This window comes from Drosophila santomea, chromosome X (genome assembly GCF_016746245.2).
Source record: "Drosophila santomea strain STO CAGO 1482 chromosome X, Prin_Dsan_1.1, whole genome shotgun sequence".
In the NCBI taxonomy this organism is placed as follows: Eukaryota; Metazoa; Arthropoda; class Insecta; order Diptera; family Drosophilidae; genus Drosophila; species Drosophila santomea.
The window spans coordinates 15219933-15234376 of record NC_053021.2 but is presented as its reverse complement, the minus strand read 5'-3'; the positions used below and the strand labels follow the sequence as shown (position 1 = coordinate 15234376).

General features: G+C 44.1%; 2 protein-coding genes across 4 annotated transcripts; both read right to left on the bottom strand.

Moving 5' to 3' along the window:
• Nucleotide 1: 1 nt before the first annotated feature.
• Nucleotides 2-10057, bottom strand: LOC120455911. 2 transcript variants are annotated; one of them, XM_039642419.2, is made up of 7 exons: nt 9859-10057; nt 4832-5070; nt 4083-4166; nt 3874-4011; nt 3672-3811; nt 1384-3586; nt 2-1320 (listed from the first exon to the last, which is right to left on the bottom strand). In XM_039642419.2, the coding sequence occupies exons 2-7, from the start codon at nt 5006-5008 to the stop codon at nt 1171-1173; spliced, it is 2892 nt and encodes a 963-aa protein (XP_039498353.1). In that variant the 5' UTR covers nt 5009-5070; nt 9859-10057; the 3' UTR covers nt 2-1170. The 2 variants fall into 2 exon arrangements, with proteins under 2 accessions (XP_039498353.1, XP_039498354.1); XM_039642420.1 differs by lacking the exon at nt 9859-10057 and adding an exon at nt 6051-6065.
• A 1339-nt stretch (nt 10058-11396) lies between these two features.
• On the bottom strand, nt 11397-14444 carry LOC120457040 (leucine-rich repeat-containing protein 20). Of its 2 annotated transcripts, none has more exons than XM_039644208.2 (4): nt 13913-14444; nt 12029-12172; nt 11794-11961; nt 11397-11714 (listed from the first exon to the last, which is right to left on the bottom strand). In XM_039644208.2, exons 1-4 carry the CDS (start codon nt 14208-14210, stop codon nt 11563-11565), a joined length of 762 nt encoding a protein of 253 aa, XP_039500142.1. In that variant the 5' UTR covers nt 14211-14444; the 3' UTR covers nt 11397-11562. The 2 variants fall into 2 exon arrangements, with proteins under 2 accessions (XP_039500142.1, XP_039500143.1); XM_039644209.2 differs by lacking the exon at nt 13913-14444 and adding an exon at nt 12375-12604.

Below are 14444 nucleotides of genomic sequence, written 5' to 3'. Positions count from 1 at the left end.
CTTTGTTAGTGGGTATATTTATTTATTTATAATTTATTTCAAATTGTTTTAGAGTATACACATTTTGCAAGGCTTGCGTAGCCAAAAAGCGAATTAAATATGTAAGTTTGTTGTTTATAAGGCATGTTTGTAGCATGTCGCTATCGCTGATTGCGAAATATTAATATTTATCAATTAAACTTATAGTAAATGTCTTGGACGGATTAGTACTATGTTACGAGAAAATTGATTATCATGAGAAAGTATATCGTGTGAACTTGCAATCTGCTTGTGTCGTTTGTTCAATTAGGATACCCGAACATTTAGTCTACTTGTATTCAATTCCAATATGTAGTGTATCGAGGTGAATACTATGCAGTAGTAATACTTTTATTTCAAACCTGTGTATCTATCCCATCTACCGGAGTAACATATATATGTAACATATATTTTTATAAAGACTGAAGATCCTCGAATCTGTAATCTGTAATCTGCAATCTGTTCAAAATCCATTGTGTGCATGTGGCAGTTTGAACTTTATATATACAAAGTACATATATACATTTGCAACTAGAAAGTAGTAGCTAAGCATAAACAATTGGACTTGCAAACAACTAATTTCGACAATTGTTGATAAGTTGTAAAGTTGAGAAGTATTATCATTTGGACAGGATTTTGTGACTGCTCCAACAAATTTCCCATCAAACGGCAGCGTAACATTTAAAGAACACTTTTAGCTAAAATTATAACACTCACATACCATCATCTACCATCTGGTTAATTAACTACCCTGCTCTTTTCCCTTTAGAACATCTTTGATTAAATGCGAAATCTCAGGTGGGAGTGCAGAACACACGAATCGAATGGAGTTGATACCACTGGGAAACAATATTTCAAAATTTCAATACAAATTAAAATTACGAATTTAAAAAAAAAAAAAAACAGAAAACTAAGTCATCATCATACGCTTTGAACTGACAGTGAAGTTTTTCTTTATAGTGGCTACTTTGTCAGGCAATTGTAATTGGCACGTTTGTTAATTATTGTAAGGTTATTGAGTACTCGTACATGTATGACCCATTAATTGGAATTGATTTGCCCTCGATTATTCGGTCCTCATTCGGTCCAAGGTGGCTCATCTGGAGTTTCCTACCGATTGTTAGTGTCAATGGGAGTTAGATTCCGATCCGTTTACCACTTGCGTGGCGGCAAGGGCATCTCCTTCTCGGCGTGGTACACCCTCCGATGGGTCTCCACGTATTCACTCTGCGTCTGGGTCTGGGACAGCACACGCTCGCCGCTCCTTCCGGTGGCTAGGGCCACTTGGTTGGACGACAGGGGCTGCAAGGATTGGATGTGGAATGTAATATGGGATAATGGCATTCATTTGGAAGGCGAACTCACCTGTCGGGCGCGGCGAGTGTGCGGAGTGCCCTCCGGCGAGGAGACCTCCATCTCATCGGGCGCTGTCCAGTGCTCGGTGAACTCGCTGGCGGATCGGGCCAGCGAGGGATGGCTGAGGGAGCGGTGGAAGGAGCGCCGGTCGTCGTCGTCGTAGTACTGCATCCGGTAGTAGCTGCTGGCGTCGCTCACGTTGTCCGGATGGTCCACCTGGTGCGGGCGCCCAAAGTCGACGGTCACCTCGGACATCGATCGGAAGTCGTTGTGGTCGGTCTGGTAGGAGGTGCGCGAGCTGCGACGCGATCGCTGCAGATTGAAGGGTCCGCCAGGACCGACGCCAGGTCCTGCTCCTGTCATGAGCATGCCGGTCATGCCCGGATCGTTGCGAATGGTGCGCACACTCGAGCCACCATCGCTGTCGTACTCGTAGAGCGTGGGCAGGGAGCTGCGACGGGATCGGGTGTCCCATGGCTGCGGCGATGCCTTCTTGCCGCGCCTGGGTGTGCGCATCTCTACGTCGGGATCATCGTCGCCGGGCGGTGCCAGGATGCGTATGATCACGTCCCAGGTCTGTGGCTCGAACATGCGCTCGTACCGGGTGTCCTGGCGAATCCGCTCGAAGTCCTCGCGCACCACCGCCTCGGTGAGCATGGTGCGCAGCGAGGACTGGGTGGTGATGATCTCCTTCCACTTGGCCCGATCGTCGTAGCTCAGATTGTGCACGGAACTCACATCGTCCTGGCCCACCTCCGACATTTCGGGCTCCTCTAGGATACGGATGAGCACGTCCCAGTTGGGCACATCCTTGTCCTGTGGCGGCACCTCGATCGGCTTCATGTTGCCCACCAGCTCGGGGCTGGTCAGCTTCAGCTTGTTGTCGTGGATCTGGGCCGGTAGCTCCGCCGGCGGCAGGCTCAGCTCGCTGCGTTCCATCTTGGGCGTGAGGGTCAGTCCGGAGGCGCTGGAAATGTCCGAGAAGTTCTCCCACAGCTGCTGCTCCCGGTCGCCCGGGTAGTTGCGCACCCGCACATCGAACTTGGGATCCACTTGCGGTGGCGGTGGTGGCGGCGGCAGCGGTGCCCTCGGCTTGCTCTTGTACTCGGTGACCCTACGCTTGTGGCTCTCGATGTCCTCGATGGTCTTCTTCTCGGTCACCGTGCGCAGATAGACATCATCGACGGTGTGCGAGGTCACCGGTGGCTCCACCGCCGGCATGAACTCATCCTCATAGTAGTGCATCGTTTCCACCGTCATGTCCGGGGCCTCGGAGGACAAGTCCGTGATCTCGCTGGGTGCCGGGCCGTCGGTGTAATCCGACCAGGTCTCTGGGCGACCATCCACCACCTCGTGATGGGTTCGTGTGTAAACGGAGAACTTCGGCTCGACGACAGCCGGCGGCGGGAGGGGAATGGATTGGGGCACTTGCGGTGCCGGATGGAGTTCGGGCACATAGGTGAACTGCGAGTGCATCGTCTCCACTTGCGGTGGCAGGGAGTCCATGGTGAGCACGCTCTCGCGATCCTCGTAGGCCTCCATGATGGTCGACAGATTGTTGCGATCCGGACGCAAAGTGGCCACACTCTCCGTATCCGAGGTTACGGGGGAAGGTGGTGGCGGTGGTGACTTCTTCACGCGCACCTGCACATCGAATTTGGGCGAATCGACGGCGGCCACCGCCTCCTGCATGGGAATCGAGTGACGGGTGACCGAGGTGGTGGTCATCACCGCATTCGCGGACGGCATCTCCTGTGCGGGAGCATAGTGATCGCTGTAGATGCTCGAGGTTTCGTGGACAAAGGCGCGATTCTCGAAGCTGCCCGCCGAGCTGAAGGGCAGCGATCTCGTATCGATCTCCTCGATCTCCGAGTGCGATTCACTGGGATAGTCGGAGGGTATCAGTGCACCCTCGCTGCCCGACGAGCTGTAGACCGCCTGTAGAGCGGCATGGGCTCTGGGTATCTTGACGCCCTCGAAGGCACTGATGTTGCCCACACTGCTGCCACTCAACTTGGTGATCTCCGATCCGCTGCCCATGCTCATCGGCAGGCGACGCACCACCGGAATGGAGCGACTGCGCAGGCAGTAGTACGAAACGGCCAGTCCCAGGAGCAGCAGCGTGAGGAACATGATGGCGCAGATGATCATCAGGATCTGGATGCTCTTCAGCGGCGGCTGCAGCACAGAACTGGTGGCAATCGGGTTCAGGCTGTGCAGGAGGAGGAAGCATAGGGATTGGATTGGTCATCATATATTGGGTGGGAGTTCTTGGGAACTCCTGGGACTAGACTTACATGGGTGCCGGCAGAGCAGGTGGAAGCGAGGGCACGGGCGGTGGATAGCGGCAGACTATCGTGATGATCTCGTCGCCGTCCATTTCCAGATTGGCGTGGAATCGCACAATGATGTTGTTGGTGAACACACGGGTGGGGTTCTGCGGTGCAGAATGGGATAAACAAGGCCTAGATATGTAGTTGTCACCACAAGGATACTCACCTGGATGGTACCGCATCCCTTGAGCGGCAGCTCGAGTCGATAGCTGAGCGCTCCTTTTCCACTAACGCGGCACGCACTGCTGCGATCATAGTCAGCCTGGATAATGCCATGGAACGGATCGTTGAACTTGAGATCAACCTGTTGGGGGGCAAAGCCTTGTTTATTTGCTGTCTTGGGTTGGGGTAATCCTCGAAAGGAAATGCAATTACCTGCATGGAACCGGCGGCGCAGTTGAGAGCGGCCTTCGTTCGGTTGAGGAAAATCAGTGGACTGATGTCGTCCAGTTTGGTGACCTTCAAGAAAGCATACAAGTCTTTTAAGTCATGTCAAGAATATATAATTGCTTCATCGCTTTCATATTACTGTTCACTATATATCACTATATATCACTACATTCCACATACCTTCTGCAGAGCCCCAATAATAATAATTCCCATATAAACCTATAAGCCGGGACATTCCACAGCAAACTAACTAGGTGGCTGGGTTCATGCATATTTAATAGGCACTTTCTGCCATGCTCCATCGTGCTCCATTTCGAGCCCGAAACAATGGGCCTGCGAATTTCCCTAGGATCTGTGGAAAAATCGAGCATCCATTGTGAATTTGAAGCCACTTCCAACGGAAGTATGTAGCCCGAGTTGCTGATATAACACTAGCTTATAAAACGAAAAGATGCAAATGTCTTTAATTTGCAGTTGCAGTTGCATTTCCCCATTACAAATAAGATGGAGCAGTGTTCTCTACCCATTAACGATGTGCATTCCTATTCTTTTCGGCCTGTTCTCGCAGTTTAAGCCCATCTTAGATGCAGTTTTCGACATTGACGACCGTTTAAATGGATAAACTAGCGAAGCTTGATGGATGCCTCAGCCATGACTCCCCACCCCCCGCCACCAACTGGCGATTGCAAGGGCGTTAAACCGAGTAAAGTTGTTGCAGTTGCTGGAGCACTCACCTTGCCGTCCAGTGTCGCCTCCTCGGGCAATCCGTTGGTGGTGTAGTTGCCGCTGTCTCCATGCTGCACGTAATTGGACTGGGCCGCCGTCTGGCCGGCGAGGGAAATCAGCAGGAGAGCGGCCAGCAGGCCACGCCGTCCTCTTCTGGCCAAGAGTGGCCCTTGGTCCGAGCTCATTTCGGTTGGCAGTTCCACGCGGGGCTCTCCAGAGCCAGAAAAACACAAAAAATGCGATCGGGCTGTGACAAAAAAAAGCTCAATTAGGAAATGCATAAAAATATAAATATATTACAGAACTAGCTACCTAATTACCTTAAATAATAATGCAGTAAATATTAAATGCTTACACATACCATATGGCATGCCAATGAATCGAACAACACTGCGTATGCGTAATAAATACTTCATACGACCTGTGTACTGTGCACCATAAGATCAAAGACACATAAGCTTACAAAGAATATAAAGGTTTCCTGCTTAAAATCGTATCTTTTTAGCTAGACGTGCAAAGAAAGTTCCAAGTACCTTTGTTAAATAACTAAGCATAAATCAGGCAGTTAAAGTGCATAATTTATTGCTAACCCGAAAGGTACCGTTCAGTTGAACCATCACAGACTCAGATAAAGACTCAAATAAACTACCTCCACCTCGCCCATTGTATTTCTCTTGCTTGTGGTTTTTTTTTGGCGGCCTTCTGTCAACGACCTTCGCCCCAAATATCGCGATGCGAAGATACATAGATACATGGATAGATGGATACATGGATACCTAGGCACAGATACATATGTGATTCATGTGGAGCTCGGCTTAGCCATAAAGTCCAGAACCCATTTTTCAATCTGAGCTCTTATGTATCTCTTTTCACTTTGCCTTCAATTTTGGCTTTGATGAACAGATGAACAGATGTTCGATGCGAAGATTGATAGGTCAGCCAACTTGGGATTTGAAGAGATCTGAGACTGGCATACGCAAATTACACTAGCTAACACAAAAAAACAAAATTATACAAATGCACTTTTGATACAGAAAGTCATATTATCAGTTTGAAATTAGGTTGCACTTTTAATACAGAAAGTCATATTATCAATTTGAAATTAGGTTGTACTTTTAATACAGAAAGTCATATTTTCTGTTTGAAATTAAGTTGGGTGTTTATGACTTTAATTTTGTCATCCAGTTTATTTATTTATGCAGTTTATTTGTCATTCCATCCACTTACACTTATTGCATAAAAGCGTCTGCGCTCACGCAACGCTGAAAGACAAGAGATTCGATGTAGAAGTTGAGGCAATTGGTAGACCAATATAGACAGACACCTACGACAATTTAGCCATATTTGTCACAGGCACTCGCCTTGAAGCGGATCTCCCTCCATCTGCCGACTGCATTGCGACAAGCCAAAGCAAAGCAGAAGCAAAGCAGAGCAGAAGCAGAGCAAAAGCAGTGAAAAAGCAAAGCAATAGCAGAGCCAGTTCGAGTCGAGTTGATACAAGACAAAAGTGTAGCGAAAAACCAGCACTGGCTGTGGCTAAGACTCTACTCCTCCGATATAAGCTTACCATTTTTTGCAAGAACGGGTTTTTCACTCAGCCAACCAACACAAAGCACACAGTTTCAGCAGACAGATTCAGATACGTACGTAGCTCAGCTACAGATACAGATACAGATACATTGGCAGGGAAAAAAGCTGGGCACGTAGGAGCGGATTTTAGCCACAGCCCTGGCAAGGTAACTTAATGGTACACCTGGGCCAAAATCCTGTTCCAGCCACTCGATTTAAGCCATGCAGCACACAGCACTCGAGCTGCACTGCAAATATATATGTACATGTACTTGTCAAGGTTGCTGTCGCGTTTCAATAGACAAACTTTGTTATCATTCGAGTGAGTCACGAATCTGGCTTAAATATGCGAAAAGAACTTGTTTTTGGTTCCACCGGAAACCCGCTATTTCACTGCCCATTTCAAACGGATCTTGAATATATAGTACAGATATTATATCTCCAAACTCTGAACTTTAAAATCTTGCGTTTTCCAATTTCGCTTGCACTGCTGAGCTTTCAAGCTGTTATTTTATATATATTATATATATATTTAGATACAATGGGGCTTGTAAATGCAGTCAAGCGAAAAAGTTCTAAGGTCCTATGAGATAAGATGTTGAGTCAGTCACTAAAAATGCAATGAGTCAGGCTTTTCCTATTTACTTTTCACAAACGTGATTGTGTTATGAAGTACATATATCCCAAAACATAGAAATAAAGTACATATATCAAAAAAGATAGAAATAAAGTACATATATCAAAAAACATAGAAATAAAGTACATATATCAAAAAACATAGAAATAAAGTACATATAACACAAAACATAGACACCTAATTATGTTTTCTTTAAATAGGTACGAGAATATATTTTAAGCTAATTTCAAATTTAAAAGAAGTTAAACATTGCTTTCGAAAATAAAAAGATGTCAATAATTACGAGTTTATTTTTGAATATTATAAAATCTACTAAAGTTGGAAAATAAAATATGACTTACTTAAAACTTAAAATACTTACTTTCCGCTAAGAAACTGCCTTCTTTTATGTTACTATCCTAATTGCAGCGGAAAATCATAAAGGGTTTTCTAGTTTTATTTTCGTGTACGTGAGGCCGCGCAAAAAATCGCAATTAATTGGATTAGTGTTCTTTCCCATGTAAAAATTTTCGGCACACACATGTGTGTGTGTATGTGCTAGCACACCTTTAGCCATGTAAGTGGGTACATATGTATGTATTTATGCACAGGTAGGTGAGTATCTTTTGTATGCAGCCTCACACACACACACATACACAGAGAGACACAGAGACACACACACACACCAACACTGAGAGACCAGAAGGTATCTATAGATAGGTTCGCATTGTCGCTCAGTTGGAAAAAACTGGTATTTTGAGTGGTCGCTCGCTCGCTGCGAGTCTCAAATACCCCTGGTAGCTCCACCATGCTCCACGGTACTCCGCACCAGCACCAGCACCAGCACCCGCCCCCGCACCCGTCCCTCCAGATCCGAGCTATGGTTTAATGATTACGCGACGACCGAGAGTTGGCAAGGCATGAGTACCAGTCGAAATACAAGTGCACTGAGAGAAACAGGTACGCATATTCTGGAAGTTCGTAACTGCAACTACTCTACTGCTCTCTTATAAGTTCTTAATGTTAAATCTATTGTAAAATGGGTTTAGCATATTGCAATGTTTTGATATCACATCATATTAGATAATTTAATATAATAATATTCATAATTTTATAATTTCGACATAATTCTGTAGAATTAGAAGTATTTACACCTTAATACACCTCAATTTCTTCAAAGCACCGCACCGTTTCTCTCGGTGTACGTCAGGTATGTATCGCAAACTCGGGCTGCGCATGCGCTGTGCGCTTATTGAGCCGTCTCCCTCCCGCATCGCTGCCTCTCTTTCGCGCCCCCAGAGACGAGCTTGCCTCATCGCAATGCGTAAGCATCGGCGACACTGCTCGGTGTTTTGTGTTCAAGCTCTGGAAAACAAGAGCTTCTACGGCGGCGTTTCGACGGCATTCCAACTGGGCGATACCCACGCATTAGCCATGAATACCTTCTGAAGTACAATCGGCACTGAAAATCTGCTGGCTGGTACTTAGATTCTGGTTTGGCACACGTTTTTTTCATCTTTAGTGGCCAAAACTGGATTATGATATACTTGCGATTCATTTGCTTGCAGCCTTCTTATATAATACGTAACAAACTCACTTGAGCTGACTATCCTAAGAAGTATCTGTATCAAGTATCTGTATAATATTTCGATGCTTCCTCCCTTCAGAGAAGTACCAAACTACCTTAAGAACTCCAGCACAGTTATAATTGGCTTATAAAGCAATTACTAGATGACTTGTGGGATATGTAATATGAGACGAAAGTCAGATAACTGCAGAATCTAACTGGTAAGTGCATTTTAAGCCACTCCAGCTAATCGATTCAAGAGCCACCTGAAGTGCAGCCGCTTAAGAGCAACATAAGCCCAGTGGCATCCGTTCACGAAAAGGCAGTCGTCACGATGGAGATAACAATTAAATTTGATGAAATCATCAAGTCAAATCATCAAGGCGCTGAGAACTCTCCATTCTGCCACACTTCCGCACACGATCAGATACAATTGAGTGGAGTGGAGTGGATACGGTGGTTTGGAGTGAAGTGAAACTTTCTCGGATCAGAATCAAAAGCAATTTATTCTGCCAGGGGATTACTGTACCTCCTCGGCTTGGATCTTTCCTTTTCATTTGTCTGCGAGGGAAAGCCCAAGATTGGTTCTTTTGTGAGTGGGCCTGCCTATTGAAAACAGGGCCCCATTGTCCGCTGCCCATTCAAAGTGCTTAGCTTTTCTATTTGCCAACGAGAACGAGAACGGGAATGCAATTCCACTGGGTTAGTGATATGTTAGTAATGCGAATTCCTGGAAGACCGACGATGATTTATATATTCAGTACCCCGAAGGCATCACTTGCAAAAGTGTCACACCTTGACTCAACTCAAAATTGAGTTGCAGCACACATCTCGTTGTTTGTTTTTTACGTGTTAGCACAGTTTGCATTATTGGATACTTAAACAATGATATTGTATTCTTCAGAAGGTTGTATATATGCGATTAGTTCGTAGTTTTAATGGGTCATCATGTCACATTTAAGCCTTCTTGTTTACCAGCTTACTAGTTTATAGCACTACTCATGGGTCATTATAGTTTTTCTAGCCATCAACTTTAAAACCGTAAGCCACTCAAAAAAAAAATTGTAGTTTCACTGACGAATGTTATGCACCAAAGTTGCTTGTGCTAGGCCATTTCAAATGTTGTTTGCCAGTTGGGTTATTCAAATTAGCCACGAAGATGAGCTTTCGCAAGTGTATTACGGGAAATAGATATGCAAATAACAAAAGAAAAAACTACTCGTGCAACTTAAACGAACAAAAAAATATGAAACAAAACAAAAAACGTAGCTAAGTATATATACTTTTTCCGTTTGAGTCGCGCTTCGACGTCTGCTTTTTTGAATTCACTAAATGCCGATTTGTATCTCTTCTTTCTTTTCTCACAATATTTATTTTCTTATTTTTTTTTGGAATTTTGTGTGATCTGAGACCAGACTTGTCTCTAACACTTGTCCGTGCCCGAACGCGCTCTAGTGGATTACTGGCTGGCGACTGACTGCTTGGTTTGGGCCCAGTCTGGTCGGATCGGCCTTCTCGGCCCACAGCTTTTGAGCCAGCCAGCCAGCTTGCCAAGTTCCCAACTTCCCAACTTCCCAAGTTGCCAGTCTGCCAGTTTGCCAGTTTGCCGAGCTGAGGCTGGGTCTCTGAGCACTTATCATTCGCCGTCTCCCCTTCTACCAACTGGCTCTCTGGCTCGTCGGAGTTGATAACCTGGCTATAACGACAAACAAACCAGCTAACAATCTGAACATTCCAACAGGTGTCCAAAAGTATGCAGTAAGTGAGCTTGCTTCTTCATAACCTGGCTTAAAATGATCATACAAAGTAGCTACTGTTTTAAACTGCTAATTATCACTGCCAACGTTTAGTGTAAGTTTAGCCCATTTTCCTAAGGAGTAACATCCTCAAGAAATGGTGAAAAATTAAGATTTCCCAATTCGATTTCTCAAACGATTGGGAATTCAATTACGAGCTCAACGAGGCATGGCAATCCATACTCGTGCAATTATTGCCAGTGTTTTGCAATTAAATAATTGTTTTTAGATAGGAAATATTTTCTAGACTTTTGTTAGCTGTAATCTGGCTACTAATGCTGTACTTGGCGCATCACTGGCTAATTACTTTTGGCCGTCTCTCTCTTTCTCGTGCTAACGTAATTCGAGCTCGGCTTTCGGCCTAAGCCTCGTTCACCTTTGCTGGCTCAGCGATGCACGACCAACTCGATTATTTGGCAGTGGGTTCCGAGCCCCAAATGAGCGCCCTTTTTGGCCATCTCTCGCCTTTTGGTCAGAAACCTGTTGCGTACAGAGAGAAAAGTCTCACTTCTAATGGCTAATTATTTGGTAATAGTTAGGAGGCCTAAAGAAAAAACTAATTTCGATAAATCAAGAATTATGGCGAAACTAGTAAGTAGAAAATAAGCGAATTATATATAGATTTAGTAATATAACTAACAAAAATACAAAATAATATCATTAAATATTTGTTAATATATTGCTATACATACATATTAGCTATCATTTTGCCAAGTGTACCTGTTATGGAGCTAGCGATCTGCTCTCTCTCAAGCTCCAAGTGTCTCTCCCCATTTAAAACCTCGAGCTTTTGGATCCCAAGCTTATGCTGCCAGTAAAAAGCTCCACATTTAACCAATTTCAAATGGTTTTGACCAAAAAGTACAGCCCACAACCAACAGATCAAACTCGCTAACCAAATTTGTCCATTTCACTAAGCTTTTCTGTGGGAACTTAACTGTGATCCATAGTTTCTGTCAAAATATTGTCTATTTGAATTGGAATAGACATTATAGAAATACTCCGAATTTCATAAGAAGTGTGTGTTTGTGGTTTTTGATAAATATATATATATAAATTTATAAACAGAATAAATAAGTTGAAGGAGGGCCGTTCAGGGCGCTCTCTTTCGAGATAACGAGAGATTTGTTTGTGGTGTTGTTTTTTTGTTTTTTTTTTGTGGAAAATGAGTGGCCAGGACATCCAGCCGGTCTACCAGTCATCGTCCATCTCCTTGGAGATCTCAAGGAGGAAGGGCGTCTTGAAGTTCTGCAGCTTTCGTCGGCAGTTTCTGCTCAGCGGATTATTGCGTAGATCGACGAGGGCCAAATTGTCACTGGTAATTGCCTCGTCGGTATCAATTTCTAATGGATATAGCCATACACAAATGCATTTGGATCATTAGGTAATTGGTTGGGCGAAGGCTTCTGCTATGGTACTCACCCAATATGGCATTGTTCTGGGCATCCAGACTGGCAAGACTCTGAAGCTTAAAGACTACTTGTGGCAAAACGATGAACGAGTTGTTCGAGATATTCAGCTTGGTCAGCGCAGACAAGCTGGCGAACTCCTCTGGCAGCCTCGACAGTTTGTTGTGTGACAGATTGAGATCTTAAAAGAAATAGCAAATTTAAATTAATATATAATATTATATATATTATTGTTGGGCAATACGCACCTGTGATGGTGCTGAACTTTTGCGAGAACTTGGGCGAAACGCTCTTGAGCACATTGCCGCTGAGATTGCAGGTGACCAGCTCTGTGTTACGCATAAGATGGTAGACTGCATCTGGTATTTGCATCAGTTCACAGCTCGAAAGATCTGAAAGAGCAGAGATGTATAGTTAATAACCTTAGGGATATGAACAGCTGGAAGAAAACCACTGGCTTCAAGAACAGAAATAGCTTTTGCCATTGAAAAGCTATACAACATATGTTCTTCTAGTCCACCATGTATATGGTATGATATGGTATGATATGGTATTTGGTGTAATTGAGTTTATAACTAGGGAACGAACTCCTACCTAAATGAGCACTTTCGTTGGCTTCTTCACAACGCTCAATCACCTTGACCACCAAGTGCGCCATCGCCAAGTTTCCATGCGATCCCCTGGAGTATCGGCCTTATCAATATACCTATATGTATATAGATATATATTTATATATATATAACTTCCCGATTTGCCTTATGCTCGCTCACAGCCGATGTGGTCAACACTGAGCACGTGAATGGAACTGCCTAAATATAAATACGACATTTCCCCATCTGCGCACGCAACTTGTTATGCGAAAAGAGCGCCGATATCGGTGGACTCTCTATATGCTCTATATGCTCCATATGCTTTATAGTTATAAGTTATAGTGAGTCACGATCGCGAAAGCTTTTCGCTTTTCGCATTCCGAGTTTTGAGTATAAGAGCGGGGAGAAAGACTCTGTTTGTTTCGCGGAAATTGCGTTTGTCTACACTGCGAAACTGCGTTGTGTTTTCTTTTCGGGAAAAACCCATTAATCAATGAAATAAAACTGATTTACAACATTTCATTAAGAGTGTGTGCATGCATTGTTTGTATGTATGTATTTATGTTTTTAGAGCAGGAGCACTAGTAAACATATTAATAGCGTGCTTCGGAATAAATAAATATTAACGTTTTCAGTTCATGGTAAACGGGAAGTAAATAAATAAAATAATAAATATGTGCACTTTTAAAAAAAGCTATTTTACATTTATACATTTAAGTTTTGAAACGTAAGTGGCTTTGCTTTTACTGCATATATTTTATAGCATCGTAAATCAAATTGTAACAAATTGCTAACCCTTAACTTACGAGATACACTTTAAACAAAAAGTTATCAAAGTGTGGCTACATTTTGTATTTTAGCTTTGCTCATAAAGATTTTTAGATTTGTTAAACAATTCGTAAATATGCAAATCCAATCGCAGGACTCATTCATCATAACAAACACTGAAGGCAAGTCTGCGTATTGAAGAATCGAAGAATGAAATCATATGGAGGCCAATGTCTTGGCAATTAGTACCACCCCCACTCCCACTCCCACTTCCACCCCTCACCCCAACCCCCATTACCACTTCCCCTTTCATTGCCACTTATCGCGCCCATTGATAATTTACCTTTCTTTGTTAACCGATCGTGATTCGAGGCAACAATCTGGGAAAACAATGCAATATATGTACATATGAGCAACGCAATCGGCAGAGACGCACTTTCCTCGTCAATTTGTTGTTCTTTTCGGATTGGTAAGGCACTCAATTATAAACAAATTGTTGGCTTTTGTATGGGGAAGTCGGTGCGCAATAACTGAAATTGGCAATTGGCCAATTGTCCATACTACGACCTATATACGAATGTGTGCATATATGGATGGAATAAACACAACCCGTTTAGTTGCAACTGCGCCTCAAGCGCAAATGAGTGGGTCACATGTACATACTAATAGCCTAGTATACCCCAGTGTACCCAGTATACCCAGTATAACCAGTATACCCAGTATACCCAGTATACCCAGTATACCCAGTTATCTAGTATACCATCTATGACCTACCCAGCTTGTGGTTCTCCTTGGCGTCCTCGCACCGCTGAACCACCCGGATGACTCCTTGTCCGGCGATCGGAGGACAGGTGACGATGCCGCCGATCCTCGCTATGTGCGGCGGAATACTCGGATCGTCTGAAAGGCCGGACTCCTCGCTGGGATCCTCACTGGAGAGATTGGTGTTGCGGTTGTCGTTGCCATCGTTGGGATCGTTGTTGCCATTGTTACTACCATTATTACCACCATTGTTACCACCATTGCTGCCACTGTTTGGGATGTTTGTTATGTCGTTGCCAAAAGGCCGCATCTTTGGTTTTGTTTTGTTTTTTTTTTTTTTTGGTTTTAACTAGTTATATGAAGTTGGCGTAGTCTCACTGGGTAATCAATCACTCGAAAAAAATATGTGTTCCAATCACTGTTGCAAGTGTATGATGATTGGTTCAAGATATATATGTTTCCTATTATTTGGACTGTTTAAAACGCGAGCTGCTAACTGAATCGCAGCCAACTGAACGTGACTATCTTCCGCATTGAAATATTG

What these genes read in the sequence shown, in the direction of transcription:
- LOC120455911 (XM_039642419.2), bottom strand. Translation starts at nt 5,008, where the DNA reads ATGAGCTCGGACCAAGGGCCACTCTTGGCCAGAAGAGGACGGCGTGGC. An exon ending in AGGCGACACTGGACGGCAAG is followed by an intron (nt 4,167 to 4,831) that starts GTGAGTGCTCCA and finishes GCTTTCTTGAAG; the next exon opens with GTCACCAAACTGGACGACAT. An exon ending in CCTGCTCTGCCGGCACCCAT is followed by an intron (nt 3,587 to 3,671) that starts GTAAGTCTAGTC and finishes CCTCCTGCACAG; the next exon opens with CCTGAACCCGATTGCCACCA.
- LOC120457040 (XM_039644208.2), bottom strand. Translation starts at nt 14,210, where the DNA reads ATGCGGCCTTTTGGCAACGACATAACAAACATCCCAAACAGTGGCAGC. An exon ending in CAAGGAGAACCACAAGCTGG is followed by an intron (nt 12,173 to 13,912) that starts GTAGGTCATAGA and finishes CTGCTCTTTCAG; the next exon opens with ATCTTTCGAGCTGTGAACTG. An exon ending in AAAGTTCAGCACCATCACAG is followed by an intron (nt 11,962 to 12,028) that starts GTGCGTATTGCC and finishes ATTTCTTTTAAG; the next exon opens with ATCTCAATCTGTCACACAAC.